This window comes from Patiria miniata, unplaced genomic scaffold (genome assembly GCF_015706575.1).
Source record: "Patiria miniata isolate m_02_andy unplaced genomic scaffold, ASM1570657v1 HiC_scaffold_20, whole genome shotgun sequence".
NCBI classification, from domain to species: Eukaryota; Metazoa; Echinodermata; class Asteroidea; order Valvatida; family Asterinidae; genus Patiria; species Patiria miniata.
The window spans coordinates 32,183,328-32,206,310 of record NW_024037059.1 but is presented as its reverse complement, the minus strand read 5'-3'; the positions used below and the strand labels follow the sequence as shown (position 1 = coordinate 32,206,310).

The 22,983-nt window shown below is 38.6% G+C and overlaps 2 protein-coding genes across 2 annotated transcripts in view; one reads left to right on the top strand and one right to left on the bottom strand.

Moving 5' to 3' along the window:
* LOC119728690 (ubiquitin carboxyl-terminal hydrolase 14-like) overlaps window positions 1–5,884 on the bottom strand; it is a 48,732-nt gene extending 42,848 nt beyond the window's left edge. The window contains exon 1 of the mRNA XM_038201013.1: window positions 5,630–5,884. Within this exon, the coding sequence (XP_038056941.1) occupies window positions 5,630–5,645 (16 nt within the window). The 5' untranslated portion in view covers window positions 5,646–5,884. The remainder of the gene's footprint in view (window positions 1–5,629) is intronic.
* Window positions 5,885–10,976: 5,092 nt separating this feature from the next.
* LOC119728689 (BAG family molecular chaperone regulator 2-like) lies at window positions 10,977–18,794 on the top strand. The gene is made up of 2 exons (XM_038201012.1): window positions 10,977–11,585; window positions 16,542–18,794. Exons 1-2 carry the CDS (start codon window positions 11,168–11,170, stop codon window positions 16,904–16,906), a joined length of 783 nt encoding a protein of 260 aa, XP_038056940.1. The 5' UTR covers window positions 10,977–11,167; the 3' UTR covers window positions 16,907–18,794.
* Window positions 18,795–22,983: the final 4,189 nt, after the last annotated feature.

The window sequence follows — 22,983 nt, the reverse complement described above, 5'->3', positions numbered from 1 at the left end:
GGAGTGGATTCTGAAACTACGATAATTTCTGCGCCTCGAATGATACCATTTTTGCTGATTATTACAAGCTTAAAGTTATAATGAGCGATGTGAAATGAGAGGTGATTCTCGAACATTTTCGACAATGCCTGTACTTTTTGGGTGCTCCTGACTGTTTTGGGATATTTGGGGACAAAATTCGTCACTTTCTGGTAAGTTGAAGAGTACGCTTTCGAACCATACCATTCCCATCTCTGCAGGTTCTACCGCCGATTTTTTATTTGATACGAAATATTTGCGAAAATTGCATGATTGCAGTCGCAATGTGCGATTCGAATGACGTCATACGTGTATTTTGTGTACGGGTTTGTGTGTACTGTGTGCGTCTTTTGTGGGTGCATTACCACCGATGTCGACAATAGGTTCCTACCCGTTAGTTTTGCATGTCGCAAGTACGAACAATGTTTATACTATACGATTAAAAATCAGAATTTTTTTTTTTTAATTCATGAAATTAAACAGGCATCACTCAAGATTGTCCTTGTCGGTCAATTCATGTCAGTCATAAAATATGAAGAACAATTCTTTTCTGGTACTTTTTTCAGATCTTGCGGTGAGGATGGGATTTTTTTAAGTAGTCGAAACAATTCCTTCCTAAATCAGCAAAAAAATACATGTAGATAATTACTTAGATTTGTTTTCTCTCTTTCTGTTTTCTTTATACAGGCCAAGTACGCAGAGTGATTGACCCTTTTCCCTGTCAAGACTAGTTGAACACAACACCTGAACTTGCAGACAGTTCGCAACTATTTCAATGGAACTTTATTTACCATGAAATGAAACTTAATGCTGCGACCGGATAAGTGTTGTTCAAATCCGACCAGAAACCGACCAAACTTGCTTAAACTGACTTTCTGTTAGGTCGCCATAAGTTTGTCCATCATTTCAGTCGGGCCAGGTTGGTTTCGGTATTGCGTTTGAAGTCTTTTAATTGTGTTGAGTCAGTTCAACCCGAAATAAACCAAACAGTTTGGAAATTCACACGGAAGAAATGTTGCAACCTGAGGCCACTTTTTTTTCCATAAATTTCCAATGTTGTTAGAAAATACTTAAAATTGTCTTGACTCTACATAGACTTTGTACACAATCATGGAAGTGGGTCAGGTTCAGGGCTCGATTTACCAAAAAAAGTGGCATGCACTGGTGCATGTAGACAAAAAAACCTGCATGCGCCAAGAAAAACCCTCATGCACCAAAATTGACTTACACCTGTCTGCTTCTCTGAAGGCATTCTTTCTCTTTGATTTATCGAACTTTCTACAGACAGTACAGTACATAGCCTTTTTTACTCGATCATGCTCAATACAAGCCTAGACCCGTGAACGTGGCGTTGTATATGCCACGCTGTTGTGACATTTCGAACATGGCGAAATTGATCCGCCATACATAATTTCGTACATATGTTGAGTACTTACATAGAAATCTAAATTTGCCTTCCCGTGTGTTCAGGATGTGTCATTTCGACGAAATTTGCCGTCGATGTAGACCCATACGAACATGTTGAAATTAGATTTTAACCCGACAAGTGACACAAGCACCCAGGGTCATTTGCGTGCAAAGTTATCGGAGCCCTCCGAGCTACCCGTCTGCTTCATGTGGCGCATATGATAGACGGCGTCTGATTGGCTAATAACGAGACCACGTGATAAACACAGCTAATAATTTGGAATCCCACTTATGATCCGGACATAAGGAATGCCAGGAGCGTCACTGTGATACCAACTTATCCGCAGCATGTATCACGTGGTAAATCACATGCATGATCGGAGGAGGTTGCAGGACGTGGAGATCTTGCCAACTCTGAATCTGCTGCGACAGTGCGAGGAATAATTTATGGATATATAAAAGAAATAACACGTTTGTACACTATCTGGTCAAGTATTCAACAAACTTTATTCTTATTCTCACTTATTTGTAAATATATGCATGAAATGAGTATTTTGGTGGCTAAAAAAGTTACATGCACGTCATGCATGCTCAATTAAAAAGCTACGTGCACAAGCAAAAATCTACATGCACTGGTGCATGCGTGCACCGGGTAAATCGAGCCCTGGTCAGGTTGCAACATTTTTTTTTCCGTTGGTTTTCTTAAATTTTGTCAGGTCGGATCAGGTTGGTTTTAGGGAGTTCAAATTGGTTTCCGTTCGGATTCCGGTTTACAAAATAATGTTTTGGGATGGTTTGGCCTGGTCAATCTGACCGGACACATCACTAGACCGAAATCCTTATTTTTTGCATGCCTAAATTCAAAGACTTGTTGTCAACAACCCACAAATCAGGCGTCAAGGATTTTCATGGCATGTTGTATTCAGATCATGTATAAAAAGAACCCTGAAGAATCAATTCAATCATTGCTGAATTTCCACTTTCTTTCTTTTTCAATTAAGTCATTTTGTGAGTGTGCTGTATATTTAAAAAACAAAAATATGATGAAAATGTCTGCAAACAGCTATACACTGCACTCTAAACAAAGCTTGTAAAGATTGTAAAGATTTGTGTAAATGTTTGCATATTTAACTATTATTGTCAAGGAATGGAGCAGTTCAATGGCCTTGTTATTGTCCTAGGTTGAGTTGCTTATGGGCAAGCTTGGGTAGGGAATTTATTTTATAAGCTCATGAAATATAGCAAGAAAGTGTATACATGTACATCCTAGAGCGAGCATTATTAACCTCGCACTTTGAAGAAAGTTTGGCTTGCATGTATTTTTAAGTTCATTTTTTTAAAGTTGCTTTATATTTATAATTAGGGCCTAAGTCATTCTATGTTTTCAGAAACTTTCTTTTGTAAGCAATGTTTTGTAAGTGTAAGTGGTTCAAGTTTCCAGGGTTTTAGTAATATGTTAACTCACTGATGTAATGATTAAATCCAGCTCAAAAGTATGTAACTTTGCACTTCTGATTTTATGATTAAATCGTTTTACAGAATTTCAGTCATGAAAAGAGACATGCCTTTGATTATTTGTGTTTATATTTTCATGTTTATATAGTCATACACATTGTTTTTTGTGTTTATATTTTTCATGTTCATGCACATTGAAACTGTCAACAAACAAAAAGCATCTAGAAAATGGGAGACATTATTGCCAAAAAATAATGGTTTATTACATTAATCTTAAATCATAACGGTCTAGAAATAGGAATAGCATTGAAAGTATATTATTTTCTTGCACAGCTAGTCGTTGAAACTTTGAGAGAGGACACATCGCCAGTTTATATTCTATAGTCGGGCACATTTAGTTCGAGATTATAAGATATCCATAAGCACGCATAGAACGGGGTACCCGACATACGGAAGCCTCATGTGCTGTTACCTGATTGGTCAAAACGCGTGTTGGTTGCGGGTCTTGCCCAATGAGGAATGTACACTCATGCTGTGCGGTGCTTACACGTGCTTCCAGAGTGTAATTTTTTTCGTTATCCTGAACGTTCAGAATGGCCGTAAATTTTGCGTGCTCCTGACTGTTTGAGTACTTACATGATTCATGGTTATGATAATTGGTGAATTTAATAACAAAGCTTCTCATCAAACTGTAAAATGATGCTGCACGGTTTCGTTTTATATAGAAAAAAGACGGTTTTCGCAAACCGAAATTTCTCGACAATTTCAGTAAAACTTTCATCCTCATATTTCTTAAAATACTTTAGAAATCTCATTTCACAATTAGGCTTGAGTATTCTCTACTATATTTGTGAGTAAAAACTTTCTTTTAAAGACTAGTTATCAAAAAATGAATTTTCAAATGTGGTCCCCCGATCTCATGAATATTCATTTTACCAAGCGAGTTATGCATACGCTGCAAATAAATGCAAGCACTTTTCTGAAACCCTGCGCACTGACTGAGTAGTAAGGCCAAAAAAAATAAGTCTCCGGTTTCTGGTATGGAGCTTGTCCAAAAAGTGGTGCGGCGACGCGGCTTTTTTTTTTTTTTACCTGACTTTTTCGCTTCAAATGTCGGCTGATGACTGCAAATGGTGCCCGACTAAACTTAGTGCAAATATATGGGAGTCCAGAGAGGCCACATAAAGCTTATTCTCGATCATAACCCCATCTAAAAACATGTTAAAATTGTGCAGTAGCAGGATTCCAGTCAAACCAGTGAGTTTGGCGGTTTTGAGACATCATCTTTCACTGAAAAAAAAACTTTTTCATTTTGCCGACGCGCATGGCTACGGCGACGCGCGCGCATACCAGAAACCGGAGACTTTTTGGGGGGGCCTAACCTGTAGAATGTATTTCTTTCCAACAACACATGTAGTATTCTGTGGTATTTGGTCCTTGACCCCCAAAGAGCCCTTAGCACGTAAGGGCTCTTTGGGGGTCAAGGACTTGATTTTCTTCTTACGAGACGAAAAACATCGTTTCACGTGTAACATGGACACTGTTCCTGTTATGTTAGTGTTACACGTGAAACTGGTGACTTTATCATTGTTTAAATTAAGGTAGTGGATATTTTGCCGGAGGTAACGCCGGCAAACTAACGTTTACTAAAGGTTTGCCGGCGGCAATCCATATCAACAGAGGGCGCTGTACTCTTAAAGATAGGGCTGAATTATAACATGTATTAAATTCCCACCAAAGTTGTGTAGCACAGTCGGTGCAGTGGTTAAGCAATGGTTCTAGTGAGTAGGATGTCCCGAGTTCGAATCCTGATCCCCGCCATAATTCCAAGGGTTTTTTTTCCCATCCCCAAATTAATAAGAATATTCTTCTTTGATTATTTTAATATGTCTCAAACATTTTATTGCAGAGTATTACTTTTTTTTTTCAGATTTGTGGCTCTGGAGGATATTTTTTTAAAGGGAAATAAAGTCCGAAATTATAAAATGGTCTGATTCCCATCTTGTAAATACAAAAATACAACTATAATATTGGCATGGAGCCAGACTAAAATTTGTCACCGGAAAATGTTTAAGTACAAAAAAACAGTAACTGCGCATGTTCAGTGCACATCCGGCAAACTAACGTTTACTGAAGGTTTGCTGTCTCCGGCAAAATATCCACTGCCTTAAGCAAAAGCTCTAGTGTGTGGGATGACTCGAGTACGAATCCGATCGCCGCCACATTTTTAAGTTTTTTTTCCCATCCCCAAATAAATAAGAATATTCTTCTTTTATTATTTTAATATGTCTCAAACATTTTATTGCAGAGTTTTACATTTTCTTTTTCAGATTTTTTAAAAGGGAAATAAGTCCGAAATTATAAAATGGTCTGAATCCCATCTTGTGAATACGAGGTTACAACGATAATATTGGCATGGAGCCAGACTAAAATTTGTCACCGGAAAATGTTTTTAAGTACAAAAAAACAGTAACTGCGCATGTTCAGTGCATATCCGGCAAACTAACGTTTACTAAAGGTTTGCCGTCTCCGGCAAAATATCCACTGCCTTTGCTTAACCACTACCCCAAACGTGCTACACAACTTTTGGTGGGAATTTAATACATCTTATAATTCAGCCCTATCTTAAAGAGCACAGCGCCCTCTGTTGATATGGATTGCCGCCGGCAAACCTTTAGTAAACGTTAGTTTGCCGTCATTACCTCCGGCAAAATATCCACTATCTTAAAACTTAAGAAATAAAACTCACCTTTGAATGAGGTCATGCCGATGATTTCCTCGGTAGGTCCTTAAAACAGGCTCAATTTCGATCCCAGAAACTTGGTTGCTAGTGCTCAAATTGCTATTTTTTGTTATGCCTTTTTAACGACTAATTATTTCACTACAATAGTACAATGACGCCAATGTGTCATGTACTAGATCAGTGTAGATCAATGGTAGATGCGCTATGCACACATGCATGCTTCCTATACCATGCTGCGTCGTACACGAAATTTGGGCCTGATTTTCGGCTGCCGGACTTCGGGCAAGCCGGCCGCGCATAACTACCACTACGATGGCCCTGAGTGGTCATTGCAATATCAATGCACAATATACATGTATCCCTTGCTCTATGACAACGAATTTGATTTGATTTGATTTGATTTGATTTATTTGCAATTTCCACACAATGATGATACAGTTTGAATATAAGTTAAGATTTAACAAAACACATCAAAATTTATCAAAAGTCGTATAAAAAAATAACAATAAGACTTAGAAAATCCCCATGCAGTGGAAAAAGCGGGGACAACGCAAAAAAAACTTATAAAACTTATTTCCATTGCGGTCCCAAAAATGTGTCTTATGCATTGTACCTCCTATAGGCCTACATATACAGAGTATAAAAATCAACACTTCATATTAAAGCCGACAAAGCATTTTCCTGTTATTAAAAGCACATATACAAAGTGAGGAAAAATGTATATATACCTAAGCTTAATACACGATATCTTAAATTTAAAACCATCAAAAATCTTTCAATTACTTAATATTGCACCAAAAAGACAAAACTACGAATTACGACCGACCCAGACCTATATTAAACATCTTGTTAACATCAACATTTATGATGTACATGTACTTGATTAAGACAATAATTTAAATTCATCTGCTTAGATTTAATTAAATATACAAAAATAAAAGATTAAACAATACAAAAAATACTAGTAACCGTGGTTAAAAAACATATACATGAACATGTATAAGATGAAGTTCATATAAAAATATGTTTTATTTAAATTACATTAAAAAAACACAAAAAACATCGCTATTAATACATCAATGCATGTAAGAGGACGCCATCCTGCCCTCGTCACACAAGGTATTCCTTGTCAAAAGTGCATTATGAACAGTACAGAAATTAGTCCTTCAGAATTACCCAAAAACAAAAGTTTAGGAAAAATATTATCCACTACTTTTGTCCAAACAAGCTGTTAAAACGTGATTTATAAGTAAAATGTGGAAGTTACCTAAAGAAAATGAAGAAAAGCTGACAGTATATTAGTACACAAAGCTATGGAGACACTATCGCTCTGCCTTGAATGACATCACACCCTGGCTCATGAATTAGGAAATTTCCTTTAGCCTAAAAACAGGTAACTAAAATGATGTAACCTATCCCCATCCCCCCTCACAGCCACAAAGGAGGTGGACAGTCATTGTTACATGGCAAGAAAGCTGTTTAAACTGAAGTTAAGTAATAAAAATCCTACTACATTTTCCCTTTAAACAGTAATCTGAAAGGAATGTATTATATAAAAATCTTAACTTAGATCATATGGCAATAAAAAGCACTAAAAATCTGTATAGCCTTTAACCCCCTGCGCTCGGGATTTTATTGCTCGAACGACCGCACAGCACATCATTGCACTTAAAAACCAAAAACAAAAATTATCATCGGGAATGAACAAGTAAAATCTTTAGCTGGATTCGGAAGCTAGGATTTTGTTTAAAAAATGAATGCTTTGAGGTTGGTTTTAAACAAGGTTTTCCTTTCATGCAGTTTCAGGATGGATGGAAGTGAATTCCATAATGTAATTCCAGTGTAGAAAAAAGAGTTGATTCTGTTCCTTTAATGTGTGGAACAAAAAATTAAATTGCTTAGATCTCGTTAGGTAGTAGTGAACTTCCGTAATGTAGGTAAAATTGTGTTTGAGATAAGTGGGGGATTTTTGGTGAAAAATGTTATGAACATGATTTGCTTTTTAAAGAAACTCCACTCTATGGTGAATATCCAGCCATCCTATTTCATAAAATTATGTGTAAACAATATGGGATCTAGAGGGGAGGTTGTTGATAAAGCGGATAGTTTTGTTTTGGCAAATTTGAAGTTTGTTTTTGAATATTTGTGACAGTGAAGAATACCAGGATCAGCAACAATAATCAAAGTGGCAAGATATTAAGGCCGTACACAAGATTTTCCTAGCCTTTGTACTTTGTAACTATTTTGATATCGGTACAAAAATTTGAGTCTTGAGTTGGCTTTTTAAATCATATGTTGCGCAATCTGGAGCTACCGTTCAAATCCTGTTCCAGTTCAAATCTTTAAAGAAGTGCACTTTTCGATACAATTATCCCGCCTGCAAACAGATCCGCTTTGCGAGCAGACCGGCTCCTCCCGGTCCGTGCATTGTCGATACTGATTGTGGGGCAGGAACAAATATATTCCGCAAGAACGGCAATTAATTATTGTCTGGCAGCCAATAATTCACAAATAATTCAATAACTGGAAAGAAATCCATAACTGGACATCACTTGACACCCTGTGCACAAACCCTATGAGACTGGTCTGAATTTTTTTTAAAGTGTTTCTGAGTTAATGGTTCAATACTTTCCCTGCTATATTTGACTTTTTAAGACATCTTATCGCTTTCGGTCATTGCAGGGAAAAATTAGTGATGGCCATAATCATGGAATTCTTTCCAACTAACTAAACATGAGCCCAGTGGCGGTTCTACGGGGGGCGAGGGGGAGCTTTAGCCCCCCCCCCCCCAATTTTGTCTAGCCCCCCCCCCCCCCAAATAAAAATTCCATTAAAAAAAATGCACTAGCAAAATGTAAGAATTTGACGTACATGGGAACGTTCTCCCCCTAAATGAGAAGGGTGCATTTTGTACACTTTTAGTTAATATAGTGTGCCTGATTGCAGCGCTCCCCGTTGAAAATATGGCACGACCCCCCCCCCCCCCCCCCCCCCCCCCCCCGTATTGATTTTCAGAGGCCTAAGTGTCCGGAGAAAATAACTACATTTCAGCACGCCTCCCTGAAAAAATCTGGATCTACCTTGCTAGCCCCCCAAAATATTGGCTCTAGAACTGCGCCTGCATGAGCCGAATTTATTCTATATTAGACAGTTATGAGAGCCATGGAATTGGGGAATGTACCTCTGGCCTGGACTTGGGCTTCCAATTCTGTGTATTTTGGCTGCAACTGAGCTCGAAAGTGGCGGTATTTAGCCATGTTGCGGAGGGATCATTTTTCAAGATGGCTACTTTTTCCAGTTTGGGAAACATCACTCGTTTTAGGGGTGGTCTTCTTGGAGTGAGAGTTTCTCGAGAAGTAACCCACCAAAAATTGAACAGAAAATGAAAGATGACATGTTGATCATCATTTTTCTGTGCAGCCTGCATGAACACCTGTGAGAGTTCTGAGTATTTTTAAAAGAAATGTAAAGTATGGCCATCTGAAGCAGATGGCCATCAGCCAGTATACGCGTATACTGACTGGACACTATTATTATATATATGACGAGTATAATATAATTATCACTGGTGTCTATGGGAATTCTTATACTGGGGTGCACCCGTGTGGTTGTCTTTCCAACGTTTGAGGATCTCTTGCTTTTAAGGATCTCGTCCTTGATTACTTTGACAGTTTTGTAAACCCCCTCCATGTCTGCGAACTGCTCTTCAATCCAGTTTTTTCGCTTTCTTCGTGCTCTTCTTGATCTCGTTGATCACTTCTGTATCTCCTTGCTTCGAAAGCCCTGTAGTGCCATCAAGTATATATTTTGTCGAAGTTCGTTTTTATGAGATACATTTTTCCCTTCGTTCGAATTTACGAGATACATTTTGTCGAAGTTCGTTTTTATGAGATACATTTTTCCCAAAGTTCGTTTTTACGAGATACATTTTGTCGAAGTTCGTTTTTATGAGATACATTTTTCCCAAAGTTCGTTTTTACGAGATACATTTGTGTCGAAGTTCGTTTTTATGAGATACATTTTTCCCAAAGTTCGTTTTTACGAGATACATTTTGTCGAAGTTCGTTTTTATGAGATACATTTTTCCCAAAGTTCGTTTTTACGAGATACATTTTGTCGAAGTTCGTTTTTATGAGATACATTTTTCCCAAAGTTTGTTTTTACGAGATACATTTTGTCAAAGTTCGTTTTTATGAGATACATTTTCTCGAAGTTCGTTTTTATGAGATGTATTTTCTCGAAGTTCGTTTTTATGAGATATATTTTCTCGAAGTTCGTTTTTATGAGATACATTTTGTCGAAGTTCGTTTTTATGAGATATATTTTACGGAGTTACGGAGTTTTATGAAGTTACGGAGCCCCTAAAGGGACATCCAAAATTATTTCCTTATCTCGTGCGCACGACATAATATCTCATGCGCACGAGATAATTATCACTTGCGCACGACATATATCTCGTGCGCACGACATATATCTCGTGCGCACGAGATAATTATAAGTATTAACGGAGCTTGCTGCACGTGCAGCGGACGAGTTTGTGTGTAACGAAAGCAGCGTGTCAGGTACGGAGCCCCTAAAGGAACATCCAAAATTATTTTTTTATCTCGTGCGCACGACATAATATCTCGTGCGCACGACATATATCTCGTGCGCACGACATAATTATCTCGTGCGCACGAGATATATGTCGTGCGCACGAGATATATGTCGTGCGCACGAGATATTATGTCGTGCGCACGAGATAAGGAAATAATGTTGGATGTCCCTTTAGGGGCTCCGTAACTTCATAAAACTCCATAACTCCGTAAAATATATCTCATAAAAACGAACTTCGACAAAATGTATCTCATAAAAACGAACTTGGACAAAATATATACTTGATGGCACTACAGGGCTTTCGTACCTTGCCGCCTTCTGGGTCAACTTTCTTGTTCGATCTTCAAGTCAACAATTATGATAATTAATTTATAGGAATTCCTGGGAAAATGAACCTACACTTTTAAATTAACAGAGGCTATAAAAAATAGAGGCAATAAAACAAGGTTAAAAGTAATATAAACTCTTTACTGATATCTGCTCTTCAATTTCATTATAAAATTGGTAATATTTTGAATATTTTCTTGAAGTTTCTTGAGAATTTGTTGAATAAATCGTATCGTGTCCAAATTTTGACAATTTATGATCTCCCTCTGTCGCATGGATTCTGGATTTGCATGTTCGGCTGCATGCAGCTGATCGAGGGCGCGTGGGCCAACCTCGTCCCCAGGGTGTTGAGCAGTACGCGCCCATCACTACCTGCTCTCTCAAACGCGGTTGGAAATAAAGTAAGCACTGGGGAGAGGTTGCGCGCGGGCTGAATTGCAAAACCGTAGGCTGGCTTCAGCTTAATCAACCGGTGGATCGTGGGTAGAGCTTGGTAGTGGAGCTCTGATTATTCTTGATTCCAACCAACCGCAGTTGAATAAATCCTAGCTATCGAGACCAAAGTCACAACGGTAACGAGACCAAACATGGACCAGTAATTTAAGTAAACACGCAAGAGTGATGGCTTACCGGATTGAGACCGATAAACATGATGATATTGATATTGAACAGGAACAACAGCAGCCTGATGATCCGTATGAGGTGTCCTGTAGTTTGTCAAAATACCACACGGGTGACACGGATGCTGAGGATTCACAGGAACAAGTTGACAAAGTTAAAGAGCAACTTAAAAAGGTTGAACAGTCACCAGTTACGCCAGTTGATGAACATGAGGTTGAAAACAGCCTGAACATGCTGAAGGTACATGATGATGCACAGGAAACAAAAAATATGGACAACTATCTGCTGCAAACGTTGGATGAAATTGAAAGAAGGACTGAAAAATTACGGGAGACAGTCAGAGAGGTAGAGACAGAGAGATTGTATCTTCTCGAGTCACTTAACACTCTCATGCAGAGTCAAGCTCTAGTCAGTGCAGGTAATACAATGAATAGGCATACATAGTCATTAGTCAGAGTAACTTGGACGCTAGTCCGAGTAACTTGGACCCAACTTATCGCCTTTTTAACATTTGGACATGGTCTGGCGATAGTAGGGTCCAAGCTAGACCCGTGAACATGGCGTTGTTTACAAGCCATGTTCACGGGTCTAGGTCCAAGCTAATCCGTATATGCTGAGCAACACCACAATTTTGTCCATGACCCAAAAACCCAACGTTGCCCAACAAAAACATAAGATTTCACCCTCAAAATGGCCTAGTACAAATTACTAGATACGCCACCTGAGGCACAAGTAGGGGGTCCTACTAAAGTGCGTCAACAAGGGTCAACAAGCCTCAACGGTCGTCAACAAGCATCAACAAATTTTGTATATGCTTTTGAACATTAAAGTAGCTTTATATGGTAGAAAAAGCAATAAAGAACATCTTCTGCATATCAATTAAAGTTAAAATTATTCAAAAACTTGGTTTTTTTAATGCGAAATGTACGACAAATTTGTCGATTAGTGTTGGCCGCCATCTTGTTTGGATGGCGCTGTACACTTCGCGCATGTGTAGTATGGCTCTGTACACTTCATGCATGCATAGTAGGGCTAAGCTACACATAAACAAGATGGCGGCCAACACTAATCGACAAATTCGTCGTACATTTCGCGTTAAAAAAAAGTTTTTAAATAATTTCAACTTTAGTAGGACCGCAAGTAGGCATCGATGATTAAGATGGTTGTGTCGAGCGCAATTTGAGTCCTCCGTGCAAGTTTAAACCTGCGCGCACACAAGTTTAAACTTGCGCGTGCATTAATTTCCTTGCTACATATTGCGCACGCAAGTTTAAACTTGCGCGCTACATAGATTTTTACCATGCATGCAAAGCCGCCAAACTATTTTTTTTCCTGGTAAACTCATGCAGATATGTAACATTATTTTTAAAAGCAGATTTTTCTCCAATTAATAGCACCACTGTGCTTCGTGAGACAATGCCTTAATGCCTTTTTTGAAACATTTTATTTACAGTATATGCTAATGCGGTTGACTGTGTGGGTTCAGAGATAAGGGGTGGTAATGCGAACAATTTATGCACTTTCATGATGTGTATTATTGTTATGGCTGATTAAGATTTTTGTTAAATAAACAACATATTTATTCATTAATTCGAATAATTAATTAAATTAATAAATTAAATTAATTAATTAAATCATTAATAAATTTATTTACTTTTTAAAATAATTACCATTCTATAATGCATAGCGTTTTGAAGTTAAAGCACATAAACATTACTATGAATTATTGAGCCTACAAGAAAAATAATTGTTTAAAGTAATAAATTAAATTAATTAATTAAATTAGTAAGAGTTCATTAAATTTTTTTTCAAATTGTGCATTTTTGAAGTGTACACAGCGCTCGAAATGTTATGCAAAGTATTTTTAAAAACAAAATGAAATATTGTACCGTCCAATTAATTAATTGCTAAATTAATAAAATTAGTATTTTTTTAAGAATAAGTTCTTTTTTAATTGTACAGTACATGTAATATAATTTAAAGCATTTAAAAAATAATGTAAATATTACTATAACGTCAAAAATCTTGAACAATTGAAGGGTTGATAATCATTCTTTTACTTTAACCCTTACCCTACTTGACCCTCCAATGCATGCCAATTGTGCCTCAAGAAAATCTCCTATGTTTTTTGCATGGCCCTCCAATATCTGCCATGTCATTTCAAGGGTAACTGGACAGGCACTCCAATACATGCCACAGAGAACAATGAGAGTCCTCTGATAACAAAGTGAGTGCCCCCAGCTGGTCAGTATCAGGCACCCTCCAGGGCCTCCAACTCCTGCCAATTGGAGCCTTCACTGTTAAGACTTGTTATCTGCCAAATAACTGCAGCTGGAGGGCATTGGCATAACCAACTGACATGCAGTAAACTACCCTCAGAGAGTAAGGGTTAACAACAGGTTACCCCTAGGAAATTATGATTTATTTACATTTAAGAATATAAATAAAACGCTAATTAGTTTTACATATTATGCAAGGCAAAAAACCTTGAAGCTTGTCTCCATATTCGAACAACTTCAGTACTCTCTCTAAGCAATCACCGTGCTTATTGATTGCTTGCCTGGTCCCCTTCCTGCCCCCTAAAAACTTCTCTGATAAACACTGCTAAATCTCAATGTTTCTTTTCATTGACGCTATAATTGAATTTCATTTTCCATTATTTATTAATTTATTTCTCCATGTACTTGTGTTTCGAACATTTAGTTTTCTTCATCAATGAAAATCCTGCCCGCAAGGTTCTCAAATTGCGATCGCCTTTGCGCAAGTTCTAACGTGCGCACGCAAATTAAAATGACGCGGTGTAATTTGCGTGCTTCGGGAGTCCCTCGCGCAAGTTTAAACTTGCGTGCGCAAGTTTAAACTTGCTTGGATGATGTAATGGTTGCTGGGATGATGTGATGGTTGCTGGGATGATGTAATGGTTGCTGGGATGATGTGATGGTTGCTGGGATGATGTGATGGTTGCTTGAATGATGTGATGGTTGATGGGATGATGTGATGGTTGCTGGGATGATGTGATGGTTGCTGGGATGATGTAATGGTTGCTGGGATGATGTGATGATTGCTTGGATGATGTGATGGTTGCTGGGATGATGTGATGGTTGCTGGGATGATGTGATGGTTGCTGGGATGATGTGATGGTTGATGGGATGATGTGATGGTTGCTGGGATGATGTGATGGTTGCTGGGATGATGTGATGGTTGCTTGGATGATGTAATGGTTGCTGGGATGATGTGATGGTTGCTGGGATGATGTGATGGTTGCTGGGATGATGTGATGGTTGATGGGATGATGTGATGGTTGCTGGGATGATGTGATGATTGCTTGGATGATGTGATGGTTGCTGGGATGATGTGATGGTTGCTGGGATGATGTGATGGTTGCTGGGATGATGTGATGGTTGCTTGAATGATGTGATGGTTGATGGGATGATGTGATGGTTGCTGGGATGATGTGATGATGTTGCTGGGATGATGTAATGGTTGCTGGGATGATGTGATGATTGCTGGGATGATGTGATGGTTGCTGGGATGATGTGATGGTTGCTGGGATGATGTGATGGTTGCTGGGATGATGTGATGGTTGATGGGATGATGTGATGGTTGCTGGGATGATGTGATGGTTGCTTGAATGATGTGATGGTTGATGGGATGATGTGATGGTTGCTGGGATGATGTGATGGTTGCTGGGATGATGTAATGGTTGCTGGGATGATGTGATGATTGCTTGGATGATGTGATGGTTGCTGGGATGATGTGATGGTTGCTGGGATGATGTGATGGTTGCTGGGATGATGTGATGGTTGATGGGATGATGTGATGGTTGCTGGGATGATGTGATGGTTGCTGGGATGATGTGATGGTTGCTTGGATGATGTAATGGTTGCTGGGATGATGTGATGGTTGCTGGGATGATGTAATGGTTGCTGGGATGATGTGATGGTTGCTTGGACGATGTAATGGTTGCTGGGATGATGTGATGGTTGCTGGGATGATGTGATGGTTGCTGGGATGATGTGATGGTTGCTGGGATGATGTGATGGTTGCTTGAATGATGTGATAGTTGCTGGGATTATGTGATGGTTGCTGGGATGATGTTATGATTGCTGGGATGATGTGATGGTTGCTGGGATGATGTGATGGTTGCTGGGATGATGTGATGATTGCTTGGATGATGTAATGGTTGCTGGGATGATGTGATGGTTGCTGGGATGATGTGATGGTTGCTGGGATGATGTGATGGTTGCTTGGATGATGTGATGATTGCTGGGATGATGTGAAGGTTGCTGGGATGATGTGATGGTTGCTGGGATGATGTGATGGTTGCTGGGATGATGTGATGGTTGCTGGGATGATGTGATGGTTGCTGGGATGAGGTGATGGTTGCTGGGATGATGTGATGGTTGCTGGGATGATGTGATGGTTGCTGGGATGATGTGATGATTGCTGGGATGATGTGATGATTGTTGGGATGATGTGATGGTTTCTGTGATGATCTGATGGTTGCTGGGATGATGTGATGGTCATCGGTGTGATGTGCGGAAATCCGGGAATGTTTTGGATTGGCTTAGAGTTATAATGTATCTCCCAAGACCTATGTTCTTGAAATTTAATTGTTCTTGAGTCTGGAGTGCTGAATGGTAGGCATGACATAGCAACCTATGAAAAGTGACATAGTCTGGCCTGATCTACACAGCTTTTTTCATGCTTTGGAAAAACAAATCAGGTATATCCATCCCTTCACCTTTTTATGGGGTGCTGTGGCCTCGTGGTTAAGGGCACTGGATTCGTGGTCTGTGGGTAAAGCTGCAGGTTGTGGGTTTGAGTCCAGCCTGGGGTCATGGTGCATGTGCCCTTGGGCAAGGCACTTTGTCACTCATTGCTTCTCTCAACCCAGGAGTAAAGGGGTACCTGTGAGGGCAGAGATGGTTATTGTGATTGATTTAGCTTCCTTGCGCCTAACAGGCAGCATTGAGCTGTATACTCCACAGGGAGCTGAGATGGCTTTGATCTTTGTTAAAAGCGCTATAAGAACAGCTATTATTATTATTATGGTGTATTGCAATCGTTTTGCATAATTGGCTGTCTTTCACGTGTCCAGTTTGTCAGGCCCTGAGGCAAAACCCCACTGGCATCCCTGTTCAATACTGGGATTTGCCCTTCACCGACATATGGCATGGGCCACACGGGCGATTGTGTAGTGACGGGCCCTAGCTGTTCCTAAAGAGAACAAATATCCACTTTTAGGTAATTTGACTGTGTATATTTGACTTTGTTGACTTTAATTTGATATCTTCAAACTTTAGATTAAAAAATCTCAGATTTATTTCACATCGTGAATTCTAACAAAGCTGTTTACCCTGTCCATGCGCAGGTGAGAAAGATGAACTAGAGCTGTACATGGATCGCCTGACAAACAGACTTCTCACAATCAACATCTCCGTCCAGATTCCCCGTAATCCCCCGCAAGAAGAATCACTTCAACTTGTGAGGACACTTCTGAGAAAGCTTCAGAACAACATGAGGCAAGGAGAGACAGACAGTGGAATGATCCATAGATACCTGAACAGTTGTATGGAAGTGGCAAATGGACCGGTAGATAATACATTCCAGGGAGCATTGTTGGGATGTGCAGTGGAAGATCAGAAAGAGATACGGAAGATACTCACATCAATGTGGGAGGCAAAGGATGACATAGATAGACAGATGGCTGTTCTTGCTTCCATGAGCTTAGCATAGGATCATAAAATGTGACAGTACTCAGTAGACAGGACAAAAGTTAAAAACAAATTCAAAGTTTTTATTTAGCTGTGAACCGGTCTCACATTTTTTTCCGTTCTTAAGCTGGCAAATCGTATAGTGCCATCATGTATTCAACTACATGTAGGTCTTCTTTTATTGTTTTAAATCGAATCCTACATTTAATTGCAGATTATTTCACTTCCTTTTTCTGATTTATCATCCTGGAGGATTTTTTTTTAAAGGAAAGTAAAGTCCGTAATGTACAAGGTCTGATTCCCATCTCATGAATACGAAATGACAATGACAATGGAAGCATGGAACCAGACAAAGAGTCGTCACGGTGAAAGTTTGCAAGTCCCGAAAAACACTCGCAGCTCATGTTCAGTGCCGTGCCAGTAAAAGAGCTGGAAAAATGGGACATCGGTTCACAGTCAAATATCCACTGGCAGATATATTTTGTGCATGTCATCAAAGGCATTCCTCTAATTGTTTAAAAATGATGAGACATTCTTTTTAATTTAAATGTTTCCCGTACTACATGTACATGTGTATGTATTTCCTGACACCTGAAGATGCCAGTGTGATATCAAGTTGGCCAAGGGGCAGAGTTGTAACGAGTCACTGAATTTTGTGACTCAAGTTGAGTCAAGCCATTTTAAGGAAGTGACTTGAGTTGAGCCATTTTAAGGAAGTGACCAGAGTTGAGTCTTAAGGTCAAAAAGGTAGAGTCTAGTCGAGTCACAGTGTGTGTGGTCAAGACAAATTTATGCTCGAGTCAATTCCAGTCACTGATATTTGAACATCATCTAATAATTTACAGAATGGAAGAAGGAACACAAGGCAACAGTTTATTATGAAAATCCAAAGACTTAAAATATGCTGCATGGTACCCAATAGACAGTTTCTGCTAGACGTTTTTACCAAAGATCTACAGTTAACAAGAGGTGAAAATTTGGTTTAATCTCTGGTTTGGCTTCGGATCTGGTATAATTTGTACACTGACAAGGTCAAAACCAAATTGCAACATTTTACAAAGCTGTTTCTGATTAAAGCAGGACATAAATTTAGCCGGAATGTAACAAGGTCTTAAGAAATCGCCCAAAGCCGATGATGAAACCAAAAATTGGTCAATGCATTTAAAAGTCTGGTAGTTTGTGTGCTACATCATAAAACCACGAGGTATTAGTCTGTGATGCGGCGAATACTTATGTGGCCACAACTTGACAGTAATGGAAGTACGCGAACATAAGTAACTTGATACTGTTAGTCACTGCAAGTACAGGTATTTGCACAGTTTTGGGACTCCAGTAATATTAGTCGAGTCAAGCATTCTGATGAGGGACTTGAGTTGAGTCTAGTCATTTACCCGTTAGGACTCGATTCTAGCCGAGTCGCAAAAAGTTGTGACTCAAGTCGAGTAATTGACTCAAGTCATTACAACTCTGCCAATAGGTACTCCTCATGTAGCCAGAGTATTCTTCATTACATTTCTCATATTGTACATGTTATTGAAACTACAATGTATGTGTAGAATGACACAGTTGGTGATACAAAACTGTTTTACCCTGATTGATATCAGTTCATTTTATAATTATTTTCCCAGTTATTTGAACACGTTTTCCACTCCACCTCACCAATTCTCACATGCTTTTTGCAAAATCCATTCAGTAATTTATCATTCAATTTCAAAGTTAGTTTCAAGTTTTGGTCAACCCGGCGTTTAAGTACCCAATATGCTGGACGAATTTGAACAATAGAATTGGTGAATTTGAATAACTGTTTTAAATTAAAGGGAATATACATCATTTGCTTTTGCTGTAATTTTCAGAAATGGATGGAATTGGGGGGTTGGAAATATATAGCAAATATAGTTACACTGACTTTTTTGAGGTTTTGGGTTCGAAAATGCTATAAAAACCAAGAAAAACAATCATTTTCCTGTAGTCTGGTTTCCTGACTCCATATAGGAAGAAACAGAGCAGTTTACATACATTGGGGAATTGTAAGGTCAGGGAACCAGTCTAGCTGGCTTGTACCCATTCATAGGTACATGTATGTAATCGATTGCAAACAAGTGCGATGGTCAATTGGGGCCAGTATTTGAAAAAAAGCCAGTTTTTTCCAACGCTGGTCGGCCGACCAGCGTTGGAAATTGATACAAAAATACCACTTTTCTTGAAAATGACAGTATACCAGGTGCCATGATTTTACAGGATGCTTTACACTGTCATCTACTAACAGTCCAGCAAGGTATTTCAAAATGATTTGGTAGTTTTATTTTTTGATGTTTGCAAATGTTGTATTTTCCCTTTAACTGGGAAAACCTATAGCATAATAACGTAAACAGATTGTAAACGTTGTTTAGCTTAAAAACATTTGCTTTTATTGCTGGGTGCTCTTTAAGTATGCTCAAATCGTTTATTTTGTTTGTGTGCAACTATATGTATACCAAAAATATCTGAAAATACTAATATGCTACCCTTCGATACATCACTTATATTTAGCTAATACCATTTTGACCTGCAATTTAATGCTCTTTTTGTGTGTGCAATAACCAGTGTTAAACAGTTTGTATCAGTTGTATGTGGATTTTCCATTTTTATGCAGAAGTACTCATAGAACAAAACAACAAGTGAAGGTAGAATTTTAAAATACCCTTTTTTCTGGAGACCAACAAAATGAAGTGTTTCATATTGCCATATTTCAAAGGTTTGGGTTATAGAATATCCGCACGTACATTTACTGCAAAAATATTGAAAAACCCCATTTGTTAAGCAGCAATTTTACCTTGCCTGTACTAATTGAGTGTTTAACATAATTGATTGCTCATTGCTGAATGGCACCAGTACATACGTACTGGCACCATTCAGCAATCTATCATGGTTACAAATGAAGTTCATTTGTCATATTCTGTAGCTTTAGTTGAAATTTGTTAAAGGTAGAGTACATGTAGATCATCTGTCATTTGTGGGTTTTTTCATTTGAAGCAACAAAAGTGCTCAAAATCTAAAGAAGGATGCTAAACAACTTACCCGATGAGGTTTTAGCTCGGTGAATGCTGAATATTCTGAGAAAACAATATTCTAGGATCTCGGTTTCAATTCAAAAGTTGCTGAGTCATATTTTTTTTTGAATTGCGCCTGAAATCAGCGTCTGGGACACATTCTTATTCAGCTGATTGCAGCTTTGCAATGTCACGCCTTAAACTGACGAATAATAGCAACTGTGTGTGCGTGCGTGTCATGTCAACGCTTGTGCACTCATTCACGGCTTTGTCGAATTAAAAAAAAACAAATTACTAACGGAAATTTCCAAAAATGCGTCTTTAGACGCATCTTTGGAGGTGGCCTTTCATTGTTTTCTTCAAAATGACAGCATGCCAGAAGGAATAATTTCACAGGGAGTTTAGTCCCATTACTATCTTTAAACCAACTATGCTTTTCAACAATAATTTTGTCAGTTACTTTTTGGATAGCTGCAAATGATGTACACTACCTTTAACTTATTTTGAAGTCTCCCCAAAAATTGTCTTGATATAACAAATGTTTGAAATGTTTGTTATTTTTACTCCAGTTGCCTAGTACTAAATCAAAAGGCCAAACTGGAATATAGCAAAGCAAACGTCAGTGAAACTTCTGTTCAATTGCCACACACTTGCAGCCATTGTTATGTACTAGGGAGAAGGTATTGACAAAATGCTGCTTCAAAGACACTCGGACTGTACTAATATAGCCATAAATTTTTGATGTTTTCTCAACTTATTTGTACACATTACAGTCAATATTAAAACTAAGTCTGTATACGTCCACAGCTGAAAGTTATTACTTGATTATACATTCCATAAACATGAGATGGTGTACAAATATTGAGTGGCTCAGCGTGGAATGGGAGGAATATTATCGCAAGGTAAAATCTGGACTTTTCCATTTCACGAGGCGAAGCCGAGTGAAATGGAAAAGTCCAGATTTTACCTAGCGATAATATTCCTCCCATTTCACAATTTAAAGCCACTCAATATTTGTTTTATATAACTGACATGTAGATCCTTGTCATTTGATATATTTGAACTTTTATTTCAATACAAACCTGGAGGAAAATGCATTTGTCTCTTCCAAACCCCTTCACGAAAATGTTTGAACCCAACGCTGTAGCGCTGGCTCTTTGGAACAATACGCGCAACGCTGAACGCGCACACCAGCATGCATTTGCACACAAATACCGCGTCATGATCCTAACTGTTGAATAGTATTTCCCATTCCCCATGGGCGGATAGTACTTTTTGAGCCGTGGCATGAATGGGAACAATAACGAATGCCACGTGATGTGAGTTCCACCAATCAAATGACTAGGATCTGTATGTCAGTTATATAATTGATTTAATTGGAGTTTTTTATTTTGTATTGGGTTTTTCCCTTGCAGTACATGTATATAAAAAAAAGACTGAATACTCGGTATTGTCTGAGGGCATGCAAGAAAAATTCACACACTTACTCAGCGAACAGCAAAACCCAATATATCATTAACATGTAATCATTGCTAAGTCCATCTTATAAAAAAAGTTAGTTTGTTTTCCTTGTCTATCACCTTAATTCAGGATATTTCAAGTGACTGAAAATCTGTAGTATTAAATGATGTTTCAAATGAATGGCATGCTGTGTACCTCTGATTTTATTTACTTGCTGAACAATGTATACAACCACCAATAAATTATAACTAAAAGTAATAATTTGGGAATCAATTATTAAAATGGAAATACAAACAAAAATAAATTGAGACGCCCCATAAATGAATAAGTATAGGGTGTTTTTTTTGGAGGGGGGGGGGGGGTAGTCTGAGTATCACCCGTTATCCACGGAGCCAAGTCTCCTGTATAACGTCTGATTTGTCAAAGCATGCAGATTTATGCGATCTCGTGCCTCAGCCAATCGGAATCGACTTTACTAAATCGTGACGTCATTTCATTCCAAAATCAGGACTAAAAGTTTGGTAAATTTGAATGCAGCATTTGTAATACAATAGCCGGACACGTATCACGTAACATAATATAGAGCGCGTGCCAATAGCATTTGTTGCTGTGTCTAGGATATTTTTTTTTATCTATGACGTGACAATGGTGAATGACCAATCGATGACCCGACATGGGTGCATGCCTGTAATAAATAGACCAAAAATCCGTCCGCTGAGCTCATGAATAAAAGTTATACCCTCAAAATATTCTATTTTAGAGAGTTCTGAGAGCCATAAAATTGGGGGATTGAAGAGATATGGTAAGGAACCACTTGCCCAGACTTGGGGCTTCCAATTCTGAGCATTTTGAATGCTATTGGGCTCGAAAGTGGCGCTATTTTGCCATGTTGTGGAGGGAGCGTTTTTCAAGAGGGCTACTTTTCTGCCTAGGGGAAATTAGGGGTCGTCTTCTTTGGGTGAGAATATCTCCAAAAGTCAATGGTCAACCCACCAAAAAATGAAAAGAAAATGAAAGATGACATTTTGATCATCATTTTTTTTGTGCAGCTTGAATACCTGTGAGAGTTCCAAGTATTTTTATGGGGATTTAGCACCTGTGTCTATGGGAAGTTTATTGCAGGGTTGCACCCATATAGAAAGCGCCCACTGATTGGCCAAAATCTAGAGGTCAAGATGTGGTTGTCTTGTATACTTAATCAGCGAATCTGCTCAAATAAAGACTAGGAAGGGGGTGGGGTAGGGGATGGTTGTTTATCTCTTTTAAATTCCATCATCATGTATCTCAGATCAGGTGTGGTGGCTCCCATAAACCTAACAATTAAATCCTTTACATAGATACCAGCATTTGTGTATAATGAACAGTGCCACAAAAAAGTGTTGAATGATGTCCAGAACCCTTCCCCCTCTGTCATCCACTTGAGATTTAAAGGGAATATACAACATATTTGCAAACATCAAAAAAAAAAAAAAATATTTTGAAATACCTTAATACTGGCTGTTAGTGAATGACTGTCTAAAGTATCCTGTAAAATCATGGCACCTGATGTGCGGCCGACCAGCATTGGAAAAAAATGGCTTTTAAAAAAAATAGTATTACACTGCACCCC

What these genes read in the sequence shown, in the direction of transcription:
- LOC119728689 (XM_038201012.1), top strand. Translation starts at nt 11,168, where the DNA reads ATGGCTTACCGGATTGAGACCGATAAACATGATGATATTGATATTGAA. An exon ending in TCAAGCTCTAGTCAGTGCAG is followed by an intron (nt 11,586 to 16,541) that starts GTAATACAATGA and finishes GTCCATGCGCAG; the next exon opens with GTGAGAAAGATGAACTAGAG.